The sequence below is a fragment of the Gobio gobio genome, assembly GCF_949357685.1.
Source record: "Gobio gobio genome assembly, chromosome: 22".
NCBI lineage: Eukaryota > Metazoa > Chordata > Actinopteri > Cypriniformes > Gobionidae > Gobio > Gobio gobio.
Window position 1 is genome coordinate 38546483 of NC_137118.1, and position 23225 is coordinate 38569707.

The window sequence follows — 23225 nt, forward strand, 5'->3', positions numbered from 1 at the left end:
AAATATGGACGACGCGACTTCATTGACTTCCGCTGACCAAAGTTGAAGCTTTCGTAGGCCCGCTCACGGCGCTGACATCTTGGGACCGAGTCTGCGCAGTAGCGATCTCGGGACCGGAGTTGCGCAGTAGAGAGCAGGAAGTAGAGGCGCGATTATCAAAAGCCCGACCACACTCTCACAGATGCAGAATAATTAATTATGTTGGTGTGAAATAAACAGTTATGGAAGTGTAGAAATTAAAGCTAAAGCTCCAATCTCCTCCCAAAAATCCAGAAAAAAGTCCGTTAGTGCCTCAGTGACAACTTCACTCAGAGAAGCCGTCAATCTCAGCTGTCAATCATGACGTCACACCCCCCGTTTTTATAGCATCAAATAACTCACTAAAACTAAACTTATTTAAAAAACGAACACTTGAAATGAAATTATTGTAATAAAAACTGCCTAAAATGACAGAAACCATATTTAGGAAACAATTATTTGAAGTGTAATTAAATTGTTTAGTGTGTCTCGCGCCCATTCAAATTCATGGAGAGGTGGGGTTTAGGAGCTATACTGGGACCGGCCACCGGGGGGCGATCGAGGCGCAAAAGCTTCAATTTCTGACTGGAGCACTACAGGCTTGGTCAATACGCATGCGTCAAGGGTTACTCTTTTAGCGCAAGTCGACTTGCGTACTGCTGACCGTTGGAAGCTAGTTATTTTAGTCTATAAAGTTTTAAATATGGATATTTTTCTTACACAAATGCACCACTTCGCTTCAGAAGGCCTTTATTAACCCCCTGGAGCCGTGTGAAGCAGTAATATGATTGATAGATGCACTTTTAAGGACTTCAAAAACGACAACCATTCACTGCCATTATAAAGCTTTGAAGAGCCAGGACATTTTTAATAAAAATCTGATTGTATTCGTCTGAAAGTCATATACACCTAGGATGACTTGAGGGTGAGTAATTCATGGTCTAAATTTAATTTCTGGGTGAACTATCCCTTTAATGAAAAGCTATTAATAAAATCATTAAAATAACTAACTTTAAGTAAAAACATTCAGCAGACAAAAAAGTGAATGATACATTTGAATGAGTTTGAAATATAAAAAGCCTTCCAAAGACATTAATGCATGATTAAATAACACTGAAACAGTGATAATTCAAATAATAATGAATGTGTTATTCAGGAGTTGATTAGATATGTAAAAGTGAAATGATTTCTGTAAAATCCAGTGATCAATTGTGGTGTACTGTCTCAGTTTTCAGTGATAGTCACATGACCAGTGGGCTGGTCTGTGTGTGCAGTTCCACAAACCTGGAAGACCTTCTGAATAATCGGAAAATATAAAAGATAAAAAAGTAGTAGGGAGAATCAATGAATTATGGATATTTGACTGCCATTGTGAGAATAACATGAAATCAATAAAAAGTAACAATGAGTATTTTAAAAATGTAATATAATCCAATTACAAGTACTTAATTTTTGGAATCTGATTACATAATCCAGATTACATGTAATCATTTACTACCCAGCTCTGATTACAATTAACCAACCCTAAACTAAACCGTAACTCTACAGTAAGTACGTCACCTTAAACTAAAGTGTAACCCATCGCTACACTATTGACAATGTAAAAGGAACTTTTTTGCCTGCATTTCGCTAATGTGGCCACACCTTAAACTTCCTTCATTTTCACATTTTGTGTCCTTTTAATACTGGACTCAATGTAAAAGTAAGAAATAATTTACTACATAGGACATAAAAAAGCTTGTATAAACCATTACAAAGAGCGTCAAAAAAGAAATGGATGAATACATGTGGATTATAGACCTCTATATCAATCAAAAGATGAAATCGCTCTCTACATGTCTGGTGGCGCGACGGACAGAGGCCGAACATCGTAGTGTAGCGGAGCTAAAGTGCGGTGGAAACACCTGATGAGGTGTCACGGGGGCTGAGGTAGTCGTCTCACGATAGACTACGCCAGATTTGCCACAGATACGACCAGCACTGGGATGGCAAGACGGGGGCGTTCGCAGCATTCTCAAACATTAAGGCTTTCCCAATGGGCTACGAGGTTGGAACGGGGCCGCCAGGAAGGGGTCCATCACCGCTCGAACACCTACTGTCCAGGAGTGAAGGGGTCCGACGGGGACGGAGCTCACGGCTGCCTGCTGGCCCACGCTGGAGACCACGCGATGGGCAGCAATGGGCTGCTGGGGCATCGGAGCCTCAGCGCAATAGGGAAACCGTATCTGACTGTGCACGGGTGGATGGGGCAGAATGGGCTCGTTGCCATTCGAGCACCTTGTAAGATTTTGCGGATCGTTCCTCCTGCAGAAGGGTGCTTGGAGGAAGATGTCAGGCTGCGTATGGGCTCGTTGAAGTTGGGGAAATGGAGCACTGGTGAAGATGTCCCTACTGTCTTGCCCACATCCAGGGAATGGGGCATTTGAGAAAACGTCTGGAGAGGATGATGGCGAGAGTTTGAGCGCGGTAGTGTTAAGGAGTTTGGAGTCCAGCAGTAGAAGCGTTGAGCCACTGCACACGTGCAAACTCTCCTCCTCTTCTTCTGCAGGAACCTCTGAGCTCTGGATGTTACCGGCTCCCGAAGCAGAGACGTAGCCGTTCACATTAGGCAGATCATCTGCAAGAGAACAAGAGCACAACAAATTAAAAGGCGAGAATTCTTGCTTTTCTATAATATAAAAAAGTGAAATTTATGGTGTTACAACAAAAAGCCACCTGCAGTTGCCAGACCTTTACTACAAAAATATGGTAGCAACATTTTAGTCACTTCTTTAAGAAGTGAGTAAATATGAAAAACTATAAAATCTCCTGAAAGGCAGGAGTTTGAAAGAGAATGATGGTTGGTTTATGACAAAGATGAATAAAAATAACAACATGCTCAAGGTTCATATTTAAAAATGTAGCAACTAGGTTACACAGATTACACTTAAATTTACAGTTAACAAAACTTACATTTCTTTAACTAAAACAATAATGTTAATATAGCAAATAACTGAAATCTGTTTTATTAACTTTATAATATACTGACAAATTACCTTAAAACTGACAAATTACCTTAAAAAACACATATGGTAAAGAGAAAGCCACACGATGAACCAAAGTTCATCACCATTACCTTTTCCACAAACTGAGGTAAAGTTGCACAGTATCATACACACAAATACAAAACACCAGCACTGTAACGTACTTAAAACGAAAATAATGCAATATACGTTAATTTAACAAGATAAAACCCTAATGTACATAACTGATAAGAAAAAAAAACGTATTCCAATAAAGACATTAAATGTGAGCTTTGCTTCATTCATTCCAAATTCTGGGAATGTCAATTTACGGTTTTTGACTATAAATAATAGGATTACTTGTTCTATTCCATTAGATCTATTACAGTTTTTCATCAAATAGAGCAGGGGTGTCCTGCAAAGTTCCGATCCAATCCCAAATAAACACACCTGAACCAGTTAATGAAGGGCTGCATCCGAATACCCTTAAATAGGGCATTATTTGAAGGGACAGCCATTTGTAGTCGTGTCCGTAGAGGACACTATTGAGTGCACTTCATTTAATCCCACAATGCACTGCAATAACGAGTGTACAACCGATGTACGCCCAATGGCTACAAAATACCCATAATGCACTTTGAGAGTTGCGAGCTGAATTAATTCCTGCATTTGACCAGAAGATGGCGCCCGCAGCTGAATCATCCATCCATTTTCCAAACCGCTGGTCCAATGTGGCTACAGTGCAAGATCATACAGGTATAAATGCCTTTTTAAATGAATATTAAATTGTTTAATCACGGTTTATACATAGTTTCCTTGACAAAGTTCAAGATAAATCTTTTTATTACTGCTGGAGCTGCCGGTTTGCAAAGTTTCAAGTAATTATTAAACAGCAAGCTATGCAAAACTGGCAGCTCTTCTCAGTGCACAAATTCACTCGCTCGTTTTCATTCACTCTTTCGAGTGGACTAATGTTGGGAATAGTGAATGAGTGTATAGGGGGCGATTTCGGACACAGCAAAGGTCTTACTAGGCACTAGAAACTTCCAGGCAGGCGTGTTGACGCAAGTTGGCGCTAAACTCGAGTTTAGACATCCCTGATATAAAGGGATAAGACTTAAAGGGATAGTTCACTCAAAAATGCTCACCCACAAGTTGTTCCAAAACTGTATGAGTTTCTTTCTTCTGCTGAACACAATTTTGAAAAATGTAGGTATATCAAACAGTTGACGATAGTCGTTGACTTCCATAGTCGGAAGTAAAAAATACTATGGAAGCCAAAGGCTACCATCAACTGTCTGGTTACCAACATTCTTTAAAATACACTATATTGCCAAAATTATTGGGACACCCCTCTAAATCATTGAATTCAGGTGTTCCAATCACTTCCATGGCCACAGGTGTCTAAAATCAAGAACCTAGGCATGCAGACGCTTCTACAAACATTTGTGAAAGAATGGGTCGCTCTCAGGAGCTCAGTGAATTCAAGCGTGGTACCGTGATGGGTTTAAGTCCATTAGTGAAATTCTCACTACTAAATATTCCACGGTCAACAGTTATTATAAAGTGGAAGCATTTGGGAACAACAGCAACTCAGCCACGTAAAAATCACAGAGCTGGGTCAGCGCATGCCAAGGCGCACAGTACGCAGAAGTCACCAACTTTCTGCAGAGTCAATAGCTACAGAACTCCAAAATTGTTGTGTCGCCTTCAGATCAGCTCAAGAACAGTGCGTAGAGAGCTTCATGGAATGGGTTTCCATGGCAGAGCAGCTGCATCCAAGCCTTACATCAAGTGCAATGCAAAGCGTCAGATGAAGTAGTGTAAAGTACGCCACCACTGGACTCTAGAGCAGTGGAGACGTGTTCTCTGGAGTGACGAATCACACTTCTCTGTCTGGCAATCCGATGGACGAGTCTGGGTTTGGCGGTTGCCAGGGGAACTGTACTTGCCTGACTGCATTGTGCCAAGTGTAAAGTTTAGATGAGGGGAGATTATGGTGTGGGGTTGTTTTTCAGGGGTTGGGCTTGGCCAGGTGATTGAATAAGAAAAACTGTATTTTTATTGTATTGTTTTTTTATTGATTTAAATTTCTAAATAAAAAAAAAAAGGGAAAAGCCTCCTTTCAACCTCCAGTGAAACTCTAAATGCTTCAGCATACCAAGACATTTTGGACAACATGACTGCACACCAGTGCACAAAGCAAGATCCATAAAGACATGAGCGAGTTTGGTGTGGAGGAACTTGACTGAACTGCACCTCAACCCGATAGAACACTTTTGGAATGATTTAAAGCAGAAACTGAAGGTCTGTTCACACGGGGACGATTTTCGCACACGCGTTTATTGCAGACCTTTTAATGCCTCGTGACTAAACAAAGGGCGCCAATGTGAGTGTGCACACCGACGCGCAAAACGGCAGGCGTAAAAGCGTAATTTTTTAAAAAACGCCCAGTGATTCGTTCGTTCGTTTTTTTTTTTTTGATGCAGCGCGTTAAAAACTGTCCGACCAATGAGATCAGCGCTTTTGTTCACGTGCCTGGAGCTGCCGAAGTGACAGTAAAACACGACTTGGTGGCGCTCAAGCACAAAACGGTCTTGCCGAGCACACATTAATACGACGAAGAAGTAGTAAGTAGACAAAGAAGATGATGAGCTGCTAATGCTGCTTGCCAGTTAACAAAAAGTCTGTGAATGGTTTTGGTCATAGACATATAGCCTTGGCTTTGGAAGAGTCTCTCTTCTTCTGTGTGACAAGCGAGTGTCAGAAGTGTAAAGTGCCGCAGCACCACCTTGTGTACCGGGAGCGCTATCTACTGAATTTGCACGTTCACTCGGCGCATTGCCAGTGAAAATCGCTTGGGTGTGAACACTCAAGACGCGGCGAAAAACGCGCGCAATATTCGTCCCGGTGTGTACAGGCCTCGAGAGCCAGGCCTTCTCGTCCAACATCAGTGTCAAATGCGCTTCTATAAGAATGGTCAAAAATTCCCATAAACACTATCCTAAACCTTGTGGAAAGCCTTCCCAGAAGAGTTGAAGCTGTTATAGCTGCAAAGGGTGGGCCAACTCCAAATTAAGAAACTTTAAATGTCATTAAAGTTCATGTGCATGTAAAGGCAAAACTTTTGGTAATATAGTGTAACTTCTTTGGTGTTCAACGGAAGAAAGAAACACATACAGGTTTAGAACATGAGGATAAGTAAATTATGATCCCTTTAAGGTTAACCAATCAACAGGTTTTCAATGTAGCATTTTTACAGTCTTTTACTGTTGAAATCGCACTCATTTTTACGCAAACCTTCATCACCAGTCCAACCAGAGCAATCAAAGAAACATCATCTAAAGAGGTCCAAACAATGTGAACATTAACATGATGACACCCACATTTATCATCTATTCAGTATTCAACAACTTCACATAGGCAATCACCAAACAGGTCATTTGTATAAGGAAGCATGATAAGCTGCTTGTGAATTCATCAAAAGTGTAGATAATCAGGCCTTTGTAGATGGCTGTTTTTGTGCTATCGAATGCCAGCAGGGAATGCACAGCCTGAAGCACAATACCAAATTAGTTCTTGCGTCAAAGCCCTAATTTATTCATGAACTTGCTGCCTTAAGAGGTCATTTAAAGTCAATGGGATTTTAATGGAACGAAACTCCATAAAATCTCCTAAACAACTCCCAACAGGCAGCCTGGGAAGTTTGGCTACACTGACTTGTAAACACTATGCTTGAAAGAGAATGATGGTTGGTTTATGACAAAGATTAATAAAAATAAGAACATACCTAAGATTAATATTTAAACCGCTGAAAGCTTGCACTGGCATATCTTGAAATATGTCAGTGCCTTTGTTTTGTCTCAAGACGCACACCAGTATGTTATTTACTAAGGCATGTTCATAAAAGCTACTTAAATGTCCTAAATTGAACGAAGGCCTAATCCTGGCTTTAATTTAAGCCCTGTCTGTGAAACCAGGCAAAAAGATTTTAAGGTTATTCAGGTCTGGATGCAAACAGATCAAGGCTTCTGCAACAAGTAGAACTAGGACATAAAACCAGAAAGTACCTAGACATCCTTGAATTATGTTTTGTAAGATGCGCCATAAAGGAGACAGAAAGGCTGATGCTTTTGTCTTGTGATTCTGCAGGTTTTAAAATGATTACGTTGAGCCACCTGGCCTTGTGTGTCTGCCAGGAGCCCATTTCCTTCAATGAAATGCTTGCAATAACCTTGGCCGTCCTATCAAATGGGAATCTTATCTTGATTTCCAATCAGTAAACATATTTAGGTCTCAGGTGGAGGCCAATAGGATTTACTTTTCACGCCGCAGTCGTATAGTGCCATGTTTTGTTGTGAATGCGCAATTCTCTCATACAAGTGAATGCTCGAAAGACAAGGAAGGGAGAGAAGGAAGAGAAACATTGATGAAGAAATCTTACCTGGAGAAGACGCGGCTGTGTCAGCCAGACCTCCAGCAAAAAGTAGAAACGTGACAAGAATAAGAGAAAACCGTTTAACACCCAAGACCTTCAATATAGTATTCGATTTTTAAAGCCTGCAGTGTTACAGGAACAAATAGAGGCTTGAGTATCATCAATGCGAATCACAAAAAGAAGCTGATAAATATGTTGGCCTTTCTTTAAAAAAAAAAGCAAAAAGACTATTATATAAAAATGTATTGTGGAGGAAGTTAACAATTCAAGTGCAATTGTTTGGTGCATTAAATATTAGGGGTGTAACGATACACCTATGCCACTGATCGGTTCTTGTCACGGTTTTGGAGCCACGGTTCGGTTCTGTTTGCTGTGGAGTCATGGTTCAGGGCGGGCACCAGCAATGATAACGCTAGATTCACTTTTAACTTAATAACAACAACCGCAATAATTTAACTTTATACATTGGCTTCACGTTTTCTTTAGAGCAGTTAGCATACCCGAGTAAACTCAAATGAAAGGTCTGCACTGTAGACTAGTCAGGAATAATCTACGCATTTTACCATTTATCATAATGTTAAAAAAAAGCACATTTATTTCATAAAAATTGATGACACACAAGTAATGATAATAAAAAGGCTTATAAGTTAAAGATTTTAAAGGAACATGCCGTAGTAATCATGGAACTTTGCTGCCGTACCATGGGTGCAGCGGTGCAATGATATTACGCAGTGCCTGAAAATAGTCCCCAGCACACTCCATGTGCAAGCAGGTTGTCACTTTGGTTGACGGAAGTTAGCCTATTTTCAGGCGCTGTGTAATATCATTGCGCCGCTGCACTCATGGTACGGCTCAAAGTTCCTTGATCATTACGCATTGATCATTGTCACTTATTGAGCAGTAGGCTAGCTGGAGCCGTTTACCTCCAGTCTTTGTGCTAAGCTAGGCTAGCAGTGTGTGCGTCAGACAGAGTTATGGCACGCACGGAGATTAGAATGGTATGTATGGACTTATCTAACTCTGGGGGATACGTTGAAAAAGCTAAAGTCCCAAAAAGTCAGCGTGTTCCTTTAAATAGGAGTTTTTGTTAAAGTAGCCACCACACTGATTTAAAAATAAAATAAAGTGAAGATAAAGTGGCATTTTGTGCTTATGGAAACAACAGCTACCATGGCGAATACACAATTCTCCATGAACTGTTAATGAAAACTGCTCCAGATAAAAAGAATGCGCATCATAACTGCATGCTAATGCTTTCCAGCTCTCACACGTCGAACCAGTTACGTGATTTATTTGCACTTTACTTTTATTTCATGACATACAAGTTTACATCGTAACGTTGCATGCTCATAGTTTCTCTTGCGCTTATAATATACAGAGTGATAGGGTGCGCGTGTAACTTAAGAGTGTGCACTACGGGTGCAGTATAACGGCTTACAGGACAGGAAATCTGTTTTCTGAGATTTTTTATTTTGTAACAAGCTACGAAAATGACGATGTTGCTGGGACTCCAAGGTAGCATTTTGCCTACCCGGCTAAATGGGGAAACTGGCTCTCTTTGTCCTTTCACCATGCTGCAACTTGAGCGATCACCCAAGTCACGTGACATGCACTTGGAAGACAAAAGTTAGTGTATACTTAGTAAATAATATTATTATAATAATATATAGTAAAAATACAGCTCTTATTAGTTGTTAAAAGTGTCCTAATTTAATCTAATGTCAAGGAAGAAAAAAAATATTTTGGTGGCATAAGGTGAAGTGAGAGCTGGGCCGGGGCAGCAGGGGACGGGGCGCTTTCGTGGTTTTTCGGTTCGGTTTGAATATCGTTACACCCCTATTAAATATTCATTGAATGTAGTTAACACAGTTTTTAATAATCCCACCATTTATCTATTTGTTGATCAAAAATTTAATTATATATATATATATATATATATATATATATATATATATATATATATATATATATATATATATATATATATATATATATATATATATATATATATATATATATATATATATGTATATAAAAATTAAACATCAATATTTTTATGTATAATATAATCCAATATATAAATATATATATTTTTCTCTTATTACAACAACAGCATTCATATTCAAATTAGATTACATTATTATTCAACAGTGGTTCACATTTAGAAGATTGCGGTGCAAGATTAGCTTGACAACTAAAAGTGCAGGGTTTCAACAGACAAAAAAAAAGAAAGAAATGAACACCGGCACAATTTACATTCACATTTACATGTTTATTTACCACCCCTTTCTTTGTTTATTGGTTTTCACAAAAATAGAAGGTGCACATGAACCCATCACTGTTCTAACACTGGGCTGAGGGTGTTTGCTACAGAGACCAATGAGGTTCCAACTCTGGGGATAAACATGGTCATAAATATTGTTTTTCTCTGAACAAAAACAGCACATAAAAGGAATCTTTGATTTTTGCACAACAACACAAGTCAAACACTACCCGCGGGGCAAAGACCTCTACTGAGAACTACAAGATGAAGCATTAGGATTGCATAGGTTAACATGAGAGTCTGCGAACGGCTGTACAGAGGAGAGGCGAGGATATAGAAATCTCATAAATCGACACTGCCAACAACAAACATCAGTATTGGAGACCCAGCAGCATCTCTTTTCCTCTGTAAGAGCATCACTGACGTGCAGCGCTATTCTGTGGTTTTTCCACCAATGCCTCCAACAAAACGCCTCATAAAATACCCCAAGCTTTCATGGCAGCAGGAGCTTGAAGTTCTTCATTTTTTTGGTTTGATTGCTGCACTTTAGGGGTGGGCGGTATAACTAAAATCTCATTTCTCAATGTTATATAATGGTACATAATATATTTATTTGATGAAAAACAAACAAAAAGTTAAATACAAAAGAAAGGTATAACCTTTGATTTGTTTATCTTGATTATTTATATATAAATAATCACACACAGTGGGGGAAATAATTATTTGATCCCCTGCTGATTTTGTAAGTTTGCCCACTTACAAAACAAATGAAGGGTTTATACTTTTTATGCTAGGTTTATTTTAACAGATAGAGACAGAATATAAACAAAAAAATCCAGTTGTTGGCAAGCAGAGGTAAGATGTTTCTTGTAGTTGGTGTACGCATCTCCAGGGATTTTGGTCCACTATCCTTTAAAGATCCTCTCGAAATTCTTAAGGTTTATTGGCTGTTGCTTTTCGACTCAAAGTTTCAGCTCCCTCCACAGATTTTCTATAGGATTAAGGTCTGGAGACCAATAGGCCACTATGACCTTAATGTGCTTCTTCTTGAGCCACTCCTCAATGTTTTGGTTCATTGTCATGCTGGAAGAGCCATTCACGACCCATCTTCAGTGTTCTAACTGAGGGAAGGTTTTACGGTACATGGCCCCATCCATCAGGCCCTCAATGCGGTGAAGTCGCCCTGTACCCTTAGCAGAGAAACAGCCACAAAGCATGTTTCCACCTACGTGCTTGACTGTAGGGATGGTATTCTTGGGGTCATTGTCAGCATTTCTCACCCTCCAAACACGGCAAGAGCTCAAAGAGCTCAATTTTGGTCTCATCTGTCCACAGCACTTTCTCCCAAGCCTTCTCGGAATCATTTAGAGGTCCACTGGCAGACTTCAGACAAAAAAAAAGAAAGAAAAGAACACCGGCACAATTTACATTCACATGTACATGTGCCTTCTTGAGCAGGGGGACCTTGCGGGATATCAATCCATTGCAGCGTAGTGTGTTACCAATGTCTCCTCGGTGACTGTGGTCCCAACTGCTTTGAGATCAATAACAAGCTACTCCCGTGTAGTTCTGGGTTGATCCCTCACCTTCCTCTTGATTATCCTTACCCCATGAGGCGACATCTTGCATGGAGCTCCAGACCGAGGGTGATTGATCGTTTTTTTTTGTATTTCTTCCATTTCGAATAATCGCACCAACAGCTGGGTCCTTCTCACAAAGCTTCTTTCCGATGGTTTTATAGCCCATTTCAGCCTTGTACAGGTCTGCAATCATGTCTCCAACGGCCTTTGACAGCTCTTTTGTCTTGCCCATGGTGGTGGAGAGGTTGGAATGGAAGATACAGATTCTGTGGACAGGTGCCTTTTATTCACATAATGAGCTGATATTAGAAGTGACAGGACTAATCTGTGTTCCACATGGGCACAAATAATCTGTGGGAGGCAGAATTCTTATTGGTTGGTAGAAGATCATAAACTTATTTCACTCGATCAAATGCAAATCAATTTATAAAATTTTTTGATTGATATTCTGTCTCTATCCGTTAAAATAAACCTACCATAAAAATGATAGACCCTTCATTTCTTTGTAAGTGGGCAAACTTACAATCAGCAGGGGAACAAACAAATAAATATTATTTTTTATATATATTTTATAACACCCTGCTATTTTGCAAGTTCTCCCACTTAGAAATCATGGAGGGGTCTAAAATTGTCATCGTAGGTGCATGTCCACTGTGAGAGACATAATCTAGAAAAAAAAATCCAGAAATCACAATGTATGATTTTTTTACTATTTATTTGTATGATACAGCTGCAAATACATATTTGAACACCTGTCTATCAGCTAGAATTCTGACCCTCAAAGACCTGTTAGTCTGCCTTTAAAATGTCCACCTCCACTCCATTTATTATCCTAAATTAGATGCACCTGTTTGAGGTCGTTAGCTGCATAAAGACACCTGTCCACCCCATACAATCAGTAAGAATCCAACTACTAACATGGCCAAGACCAAAGAGCTGTCCAAAGACACTAGAGACAAAATTGTACACCTCCACAAGGCTGGAAAGGGCTACGGGGAAATTGCCAAGCAGCTTGGTAAAAAAAACGTCCACTGTTGGGAGTAATCATTAGAAAATGGAAGAAGATAAACATGGCTGTCAATCTGCCTCGGACTGGGGCTCCATGCAAGATCTTACCTTGTGGGGTCTCAATGATCCTAAGAAGAAATCAGCCCAGAACTACACGGGAGGAGCTGGTCAATGACCTGAAAAGAGCTGGGACCACCGTTTCCAAGGTTACTGTTGGTAATACACTAATACGTCATGGTTTGAAATCATGCATGGCACGGAAGGTTCCCCTGCTTAAACAAGCACATGTCCAGGCCCGTCTTAAGTTTGCCAATGACCATTTGGATGATCCAGAGGAGTCATGGGAGAAAGTCATGTGGTCAGATGAGACCAAAATAGAACTTTTTGGTCATAATTCCACTAAACGTGTTTGGAGGAAGAAGAATGATGAGTACCATCCCAAGAACACCATCCCTACTGTGAAGCATGGGGGTGGTAGCATCATGCTTTGGGGGTGTTTTTCTGCACATGGGACAGGGCGACTGCACTGTATTAAGGAGAGGATGACCGGCGCCATGTATTGTGAGATTTTGGGGAACAACCTCCTTCCCTCAGTTAGAGGATTGAAGATGGGTCGAGGCTGGGTCTTCCCACATGACAATGACCCGAAGCACATAGCCAGGATAACCTAGGAGTGGCTCTGTAAGAAGCATATCAAGGTTCTGGCGTGGCCTAGCCAGTCTCCAGACCTAAACCCAATAGAGAATCTTTGGAGGAAGCTCAAACTCCGTGTTTCTCAGCGACAGGCCAGAAACCTGACTGATCTAGAGAAGATCTGTGTGGAGGAGTGGGCCAAAATCCCTCCTGCAGTGTGTGCAAACCTGGTGAAAAACTACAGGAAACGTTTGACCTCTGTAATTGCAAACAAAGGCTACTGTACCAAATATTAACATTGATTTTCTCAGGTGTTCAAATACTTATTTGCAGCTGTATCATACAAATAAATAGTTTAAAAAAATCATACATTGTGATTTCTGGATTTTTTTTTTTTAGATTATGTCCTTCACAGTGGACATGCACATACGATGAAAATTTCAGACCCCTCCATAATTTCTAAGTGGGAGAACTTGCAAAATAGCAGGGTGTTCAAATACTTATTTTCATATACACATATATATATATAATTTATATGTGTATTATATATATATAATTTATATGTGTATTATATATATATATATATATATATATATATATATATATATATATATATATATATATATATATATATATATATATATATATATATATATATATATATATATATATATATATATATATACACACACACACACACGTGTATATATATCTGTATGTATATATGCATTATTATACATTATACACACAGCCATTCAAAAAAATTGGGGTCAGTAAGATTTTTTTGCAAGAAACTAATACTTTTGTTCACCAAAAATGCATTAAATTATAATGTTATACAATTTCTATTTCAAATTAATGCTGTTATTTTATTCAGCAACACAACTGTTTTCAACCTTGATAATAAAAATACTTTTTTTAACTATTTTCTTGAGCAACAAATCAGCATATTATAATGACAACAGAAATAAATAACTGTAAATGTAATCAAATAGAAAACAGTTATTTTAACTTTCAATATTGAACAATATTTCAGTTTTAACTGTATTTTTGATTAAATAAATGCAGCCTTGGTGAGCATAAGAGACTTCTTGGCAACACTTTACAATAAGGTCTCATTCGTTAATGCATTATTTTTTACAGCTTTTATTAATCCGTTTTAAATGTTAGTTAATTAAAATGTTCATGTATATGTAGAAATTAACATTAACTGAGATTAATAAACAAGTTCATTGTTAGCTCAGGGTAACTAATGTAGTTAACCAATGTTAACAAATTAAAACATATTGTAAAGTGGTACGAAATATATCTTACCAACCCAAATATATACATACATACATACATACATACACACACACACACACACACACCTAGCATCAAATGGGGGGAAAATAACGTAACATTCTGTAAGACAAAGCTGAAAAAAGAAGACTTAAATCCAGAAAAGGCAAATTTGACAGCATGGAAAAAGTCATTAATATTTTATAGCCATGCAAATATATCTAGCGATATAAACAGCATAGCAAATTGTCTATCGGACCGCCCAACCCTACTGCAGTTGCTCTTATGCATCTTGTGAAATGACAACCACTCTCTCAAACTCATTTCATGCCATTTACAGATACAGCCATGTCAAAAAGCTGATTTTGTTTTTATGATTACAGAACGTTCAATTCTACAGCATTTCTCACTGATTGGGAATCAGCTCTTCGTACAGCATTAGAGCGAGCATTTCCCCTGCTCTCAATCAGGTACTTCAATGTCTAATGACTCTCAGGTGAATGAGGAGAACCTGTGCTTGAAACCGAGGTGCCTGCTGCGGGTCCAGCTCTCCGAACGAAGCAGATAAACCATGTCAAAGACAAAACGACCTCACCACTTTCAACAACTAAGACTAGCTATTTATTTACCTCACGTCCACACATACAGGCACACACATACGTACAGTACTGATATGAAGATTGGCCACAGACATGTCTTAACTTCATATTCATAAATGCTGCCATGCTTCGATATGCGTCTGATTCACGAGAACTGTGCAAGAAAAGCATGGCATCGGGCGGTAGTTCGGAGGAGGAAAGGGTATACGTACAGCGTTGAGGAGACGTTTTTCCTCGAGACTACAACCTGTTTTTGTTGAGAGATATCTCCGAATAAAAGGCAATGAAAACCGAAAACAAATCCAGACGATTTGCTTGCAAATGGCATCAAACCGTGTCACGGTGCTTCGAGATTGTCCTCTTTTCCTAATTGACTTTGTTCAGCGATGGCCGTTGAGGATGAAAACCGACAATTTACATTCGCAAACACGTCTCAACACACAGAACAAAGAGATAAAGTTTCCTCTTAAATAGGTTTCATATACACATATCTGCATTTATATATGGATACTCGATTCATACATTCATTCTCTAACACTCTATTCATATTCACATAGAATCTTAACCTTATATGAAATATTTCTTTTAAATTATTCTCAATGTATACTATGGGGTGAGACGGGGATCTCTGAAAGAATCGCTGGACCAGATGCTTTATACACAGGAAGAACAAATCACTTTTGATGGCGGGAGAGTTGAATACTGCAGATATACAACAATTTACATTGCTTCGAGCCAACGTACAACATCAATAGAGCTATTTACAAAGAAATAACAGAGAAGTGATGGTCTGGAGGTCATGAGATGGTGAAAACGGGTACCACTGATGGCAATGAGGAGTTTCTAGTCTAGTCAGCTTTACATGAAGTGTTCAGATCTGTTCGTACCATGCACTCGGTCTGGATGAAGATAAATTCTTACAAGCTGTGCTTGCCTACCTGCAGGTCTGTAAACATCCAGCAAAAATATTCCTGTCTGTAAACATTTGGTTCCCTTGTACTTTCTGTCTGGAAGGAACCAACAGCATGAGTCTAAAACCCATGTGTGTTTAATCTGGAGACAAGCTTCCTGAGTGCCATTGAAAACACAGCTAAAGACAGAAGAGAAGACGGATTCGGCAAACATCTGATGTTTGAAGCTTGCGCTCTTGAATGCGAGGCAGATGAAATGTGTGACAGTCATGTATGCGTGTTCAAAGGAAGCAGAGATATGGATTGCCAGAGGAGACCGGATTTTGAGCCTGTAAAAAAAAAAAGGTCGCACTAAACTCGAATGAAAAAAAGTTGAACAAACTCATCAGGGAGATAAATGGCATGGTGCAGGGTAGGAATCAAATGAGCGATGATGATGCTGATGACGACAAGAAATGATGGAATGAAGCGACAGGGAAATAACATAAAACGCAAGATGTGACGAGCAGGAAGAATGGAATGATGAAGAACTGATTAAAGAAGGACCATGATATAGGGTGGAGGATAGGACAAAGGATAGCAGGAGGGATTCATGGTTAAAGGCAGAAGACTACAGCGGTTGACGTCATCTTCAGCACAGCAGGAATGATCTGTACGGTCTAGAGGTCGATGAGCTGGTCCACCAGCAGCAGGGAACGGGCCAGGTTGGGCAGGCTGGACTCAGAGCTGCCACTGTTACTGCGAGAGTGACCTCCTAAAAGAGGCCAGATGGACAGGAAGGTTAGGGGAGGAGGAGAGGGAGGACAGCCAAATCGAGACAAGGAGAGACCGAGGAAGGGGAAAGCAGAAGAGAGAGGGAGAGAGAGACACAAAGGTAAGTAAACGTTCACGAAAAGTCAAGAGAGACGGTTACGAGAGATCATGCGCAGGGTTGGGAATCGAGAACTTGGAAACTGATTTCTTTTAAATAGACTAATTACAGATGATATTTCACTCAGTTAAAAGACCCACAAAACACATGAAACATAAGGTTAATTTGTTCATTTTTAGTAGTTTCCTGCACCACTACTGAATCATAAAAAAATAGAAACGTAAGCTTGTCTCAGTGCTGCGTTTGATAACTAAAACGATTTGATCTATTTAATAAAAAATAATAAAAAAAAATGAAATAAAAGAAATAAGTATTAGATACAAATAACTTGAATGAAAATTAGGCACGTTGCCTTGGCTGGCAACTATCTTGAAAAAAAAATCAGTTTAAGTGCTAAAATTTAAAAAAGGAAAGCTACACAGAAATATTTAAAACAAAAAAACTGATTGAATAAGAATAAAATCTGATTTAACATAATACATAAATTATACTAAACAAAACTGGCTTGTCTGCATTGATACCACAAAATAATACAAAGAGTACAAAACGGCATATTCCTTTTGCAATATCCTCACTTGTTATGCACAATAACAAATATATATATATATATATATATATATATATATATATATATATATATATATATATATATATATATATATATATATATATATATATATATAAATCAGTCATGTAAAAAAACTCTATGTATATAGCGTCTAGTGTAGTTTGATTTGAGAAAGAATAACTCTGTGTCAACAATGAATCACAAGCAATATCTTGAACGATGACTAAAGCTTTGTATTACTGGCCTTCTTAAGATGAATCGCTTGTTGTATTCCTCAACTCTAAGGGTGCTTTCACACTTGGGTCGATTGCCTGGTCAGAACCCAAGATCGATTGCTCTCCCCTGCCCCTGCTGGAATGTGTCACAGCCGTGCGTTTGTGTCATCGAAGCAGCAGTTGTTTACCTCGTTGCTTGGTAATGACAGTGATGGAGAAGGTGGCAAAATGCATAGCGTTGAACCATTTTTTGGAACCATTGATTTCCAAAGCTTCAGTACATAACGGCGCTTGCGTCTTATTTGCCACGAATGTACGGCAAATGTAGCCTGGATGCCAGCCGAACTTAGCCCCGCCCAAAACATTTGAGGTCGGGAAGTTTGGTCTGGACTTGATCCGTTGTGGAGCAACTATGCTCAAACCAGGGCTGTTCGGACCAATCAAATTGTCAGGGTGGGCTTTATACGATGATGGACAGATGAGCAACAGTAATGTAATCAGTCACATCACCAAAGAGCGCTAGGATTTAATTTGTTTACTAAACGGAGAACTTTGTATATGCATTCACCGTTACTATTTCTCTCAAAAATGATGATCGTATAACTTAGTCCGTTGCTCTGATTGGTTGTAGGTCTATACAATTGAGTGCAGAGGCATTTTCTTTCCTGGTTCGGTTGAAACACGCCCCATAAAATCATAGCCCAATGGAGCAGTATAAGACTCATATTCTGACTAGAATCGGAGTATGATAACGTAACTACTGCACATTGCAAAAGTGAGTGAAACGCACACAAACACATTTTGTGCAACCGAGTTCGGAAGACAGCGTTCACATCATCCAAACGAACTCTGACGTCAATCGAACACGGGTACGCACCAAAAGCGCCAGTGTGAAAGCACCCGAAGTCGCTTTGGATAAAAGCGTCTGCTAAATGAGTAAATGTAAATTACAAGTAATTCCTTTTGTCATGTCAAACTCAAAATGAACTTTGAACTAGCTGCACAGTATTATGTGCATGAGGCTTAAATCTGTGAAATGATGGATTGGTGGTTCAAATGACAATGTACAGTTGAAGATATTTATCTTCTATATAATCTATTATAATGAATCGAAAAGTGGAACTGGAAACAGAATTTCTATTCCATTCCTAATCTGCCTTGAACAAAACATCTCAATTCGGTATCTTCGCAACTGCCAAAAATAAAAAAACGTCTGCAAAATACAGTTTGCACATACGCAAATATGTACTAGCTGCTTGCTTTCATTACAATGAGAGTGAGAAGCAAAATACTTACTCATTCTCAGAAAAAGGATTTGGTTCATCAAAGCTTTACCTTGGGAGTTTTTGGAGACCAGTACTGGAATGGGGTCAAATTCATCTTCATTGGCTGTCTCAGAGCTCAGAGGCTCAAAGCCGGAGATCAAACAGGAGTCTGCAGCGAAGAGGGGATGAGGGTTAGGGCAAAAGATAGTTTATGGATAAAACGATTTGAAAAAGGAGAAAAACAGAGAAAAATACAGCACTGTTAGCATGCTGTAAACCCTGAAACTTTCACTTTAATATGTTCTTGGCTGACACCTTACAAAAGCTAGACAAATATTGAGAGTCCAAATACGATAAATAAATACTAATTACTTTTCATTTTTTATTTCAATAAAATGTTCAGTTTTGTCCCCAAACTATATGCTTCACCAAGTCACATAAGCTATAAATGCCAGCAAAACAAAACATTGGTTGTACCTTGTATATTCTGGGAGTGGCCTCCTGAGACAGGTGCAAAGTCATCCAGACAGGAGGCGGAGCCAGTAGGGAGAGAACAGCCAAGCAGGGAGTCCTCGCCAATCAAAGAGTCTGTAGTGCAGTGGAGAGGAGCACCAGGGAAATGCATGAAAACATTAAATCATGTAAAGATGTTAACTACTTTTTTTTTTTTTTAATCAGGGGGTCATTTATTATTTTATGTTTTTGGAGATCCACTTATAATGCCAGTCAAGGATTTTGTGCTAAAAAGTGAATATAGTTTTTCATAATAATTTCCTACTCTTTTTCTGACCATCAAAATGTAATGAAATGATCATGTTGATGAATTTTCAGGTATGCTGATTCAAACAAGTTTCTGCTGGCCCATCTGGACACCAAACAGGCACATGTGTAAATGTGGAAGTTCATGCATACATGTGTTCAACATCTGTTAGCAAGTTGTGGAGGTTCAAAACAAGCCTTTTTTTTTATAAACATTTTTTTTTCTACAACTTTTCTATATATGAAATTTAAGGGCAAGAAAAGGTCCTTGTCTATTTGTCAATAGTGTAACGATGTATGAAGGGCAACTGTTTTGCATTGCCAACTTGAACCTGTTGCCAAATCTGAATGGGGAAGTTTTACACAAAAGTCCCAAGCCCAATTTCTTTTGAAAAATTTTGCAGTTTTTTTTCCAAAGTACATTGAAGTAATTTATATCTAAAGTTGAAGGGAATTTAGTTTCCTCATGATATGACCACTTTGAGCACATCTGAAATGAACTGCTTTTTAATGCGTGAATGTCATAGCCTCAGGCATTCTTTCCGCACAAAGAAAACTGCCACCTTTTAAGTATCTGATAGGTTGTTATAATGCTGTCTGTCTCTGATGCATATTTTTACCTGCCAGTGCTGATGATACTGATTCAGCCTCTGCAGGGTGCAGCTGAGCCTGAGGGGGCTCTAAGCCAGGAATGAGAGAGTCCAAACACACATCTGTTTTGACTGGGAGTAAGAGAGAGAGAGAGCAGTTAGGATTATGCCACAATGTACATTTGTGAGCACATTAAACTCATCACTACTATCTTTTATAATCACATTAAAACCAATCATCCATTTTTCTGCTGGACCTTGTGATGCCTTTAACACAGTGACTTAATGGATCATGTCTATTCTCTCTACAATGGACATCAAAATAGCTTCCTTTTGCTACTTTGAGCCCTACATGATAGTAGATTCTTCAAGGTATCTTGGAAAGGAGGGGTATGCAAGTCATATCAGCTAACTACAGGTGTACCTCAGAGTTCGGTGCTTGGCCCCCTCGTCTTTTTAAAATACGAAATATTTCTGGGACCCATCACTGAGCAATAAATCAGCTTTTTCTTCCAATGCAACGCCATAACACACAGCTCTGACTGTTGTTTCAGCCTTTTTTGTGTTTATTTCACAATGCCAAAACAAAACAATTTTTTCCCTCAAGGTAAAATTGTGTGTGGCAAGAAGAGAAAATTGCAAGCTAGCACAAATACAGGGATTGGATGAATTCAGAAAATGTCTTTTGTCTCAGAGAATAGGAAAGTGTTTAGTATAGCTTTTGTAAAAGGAGCAAGCGTGCAGAAGGGGAAGTCAGAGAGAGCTCTTACCATCTCTGGTGTCGTCCAAGGAGCTGCCGAAGGGGTCGGCCATGGACAGCAGATCAGGCAGCATGAGAGAGGTATCTGGAGACTTCAGGCCCTCTATCAGCTTCTCTGTAAGTCAGCCAGTGAAAACAGCCAACATTAGCCAAAGTAAACACGAAAATGTAAACATCCAACTAGGAGGAAAGGCAAAGGACAATGGAGGGTTTGAAAGCCAGACTGATGATTAGAAAAGGGTATCTTGCACAGACAGAAATAAACCCGCAGAAGAATTATCAATGGGTCTAAATTATACATTGCTCAATGCAGGCCAAGAGCAAAATGTAAAATACCCACTGGTTGTAATCATACTTTAGATCTAATAGTCACATGGAATCGATGTTGATGGTGTTGAAATTCTGCAGAAGAGTGATGACATGATAATTATCTAGTCTTGTGTATACAAAATAAACTCCCTGTTACAAATATGGTAGAACCATCACTTCAACCACTAAAGAATGCTTTATAAATATTCTTCCTGATCAGTTTCAACTCCTCAGCATACCAGATAGCTTAGAAGAATTCAATGTTGCAACAGAAACTACTGACTTTTCCTTTTCCAGCACTTAAGACACAGTAGTTCCTTTGCGCTTACAAAAGATTAAGGAAATAGTTCAACGCCGTGTTATAACGAGCACACTCGTGCCCTCTAAAGAGCAGCCCGAAAAATGGAGCGCAGCTGAAAGAAAACAAAACTAGAGGTATTTAGCATTTCATGGAAGGACAGTGTTACTTGTGTAAAGAAAGGCCTCAAATATTAGATCTGCTTACTTTTCGACTCTCTTAGAAGAGAACAAACACAACCCTAGGTATTTATTTGATACAGTGGCTAAATTAATGAGAAAAAGCTTCAACTTCAGAAGTTTCCAAACAGTGCAGCAGTAATGACTTTATGAATTTCTTTACTTGTAAGATTGATACTATTAGAGAAAATTATAAACATACAACCGTCTACTACAGTATCGCATCAAACGTTGTGCTATAGACCCCCTGAGGAACAATTCCATTCACTCTTTGCTATAAAGGAGGAAGAATAGTCTAAATTAGTTAAATCATCACACTCACTAGCATATATGTTAGACCCCTACCTGCTTCCAGGTAGTCATAAGTCATTAAACTTAATATTAAGATTTCATCATTATCATTAGGATACGTACCAAAAACCTTTAGGCTGGCTGTTATTAAACCTCTTATTAAAGAAAAACGCAACTTACAACTATTTAATTACAGACCAATCTCGAATCTCCCTTTTTCTGTCAAAAATACTACAAAAGGCAGTATCCTCATAACGATGTAACTTTTTAGAAAGAAATAGCATCTGTGGTAAATGAAGCAAGTGAATATATGTCATCAATCACAAGTGCAGTATGGAGTACCACAAGGCTCAGAACTAGGACCGTTGCTTTTTACTCTGTACATGCTACCCTTGGGAGATATCATTAGGAAGCATGGCTTTAGTTTTCACTAATGATACTCAGCTCTATATTGCTTTGTGCCCTGATAAAACATACCAATTTACAAAATTAACGGATACTGTCGAACACGCTGCATGTTCTGTCAAATCTTCGTCATCAGTTAGGAACTTGGGTGTGCTCTTTGATACCAATCTTTCATTTGAAAGCCACATTTCTAGCATCTGTAAAACCAAATTTTTCCATCTTAAAAATATATCTAAATAGTTCAGGCTTTCATTGGCCAGACTATAACTGGTCCCCCGACTGAACCTGGTTTCTCCCAAGGTTTTTTTTCTCCATTCGGTCAGCTGATGGAGTTTGGGTTTCTTGCCTCTGTCACCTCTGGCTTGCTTAGTTGGGGACACTTAATATTCAATAATTTATTGCTCTGACCGTACTGATGCTGTTGTATGAGAACAGAACTGAACTGGACGACGACATTTTTTTTTGCAGAACTGCTTTATACAAGAAATTAACTAATTTAATACTTGATCCTTACGATGGAACTGAATCAACACTGAACTGACTTCAGCTGAACAACGGCCAAAATGCAAATACATGCAATACATCTGCTTTGAAACAATCTGTATTGTATAAAGTGCTATAAAATAAAGATGAATTGACTTGACCTCATTATAATGCTCTACTGGGTGGTTGCCATGCATGCTTAACAAACAAACTCCAGCTGGTCCAAAATGCAGCAGCACTTCTAGAAACAGGAAGTTTGACCATATTAGCCTAGTTGTGTGTGTCAATACTGCATTTACTCCCTATTAAACATTGCATTGCATTTTTAAATCTTAGATCATGTTTTCCTATTTAGCACCCAAACAAGCCTTGTTTGGGAAACAGACACAATCTGTCAGTTTACATCTAGACTAAAAACACATCTCTTTAACCTGGCATACACACAGTGGTGGAGGAAGTACTGAATCTCAGTACTTAAGTAAAAGTACAAATACCCAGA

General features: G+C 38.9%; 1 protein-coding gene across 2 annotated transcripts in view; it reads right to left on the bottom strand.

Annotated features, from left to right (window-relative positions):
• Window positions 1-978: 978 nt before the first annotated feature.
• The window catches only part of aak1b (AP2 associated kinase 1b), a 67180-nt gene continuing 44933 nt past the window's right edge, over window positions 979-23225 (bottom strand). The window contains exons 16-20 of one of the 2 annotated variants that reach the window (XM_079804286.1): window positions 20772-20876; window positions 20032-20133; window positions 19130-19240; window positions 18723-18821; window positions 979-2635 (exon numbers count right to left, since the gene is read on the bottom strand). In XM_079804286.1, coding sequence (XP_079660412.1) covers window positions 2040-2635; window positions 18723-18821; window positions 19130-19240; window positions 20032-20133; window positions 20772-20876 — 1013 coding nt within the window. In that variant the 3' untranslated portion in view covers window positions 979-2039. Of the gene's footprint in view, window positions 2636-16372; window positions 16488-18722; window positions 18822-19129; window positions 19241-20031; window positions 20134-20771; window positions 20877-23225 lie in introns of those variants that run through there. The other variant, XM_079804287.1, reaches the window with a different exon arrangement.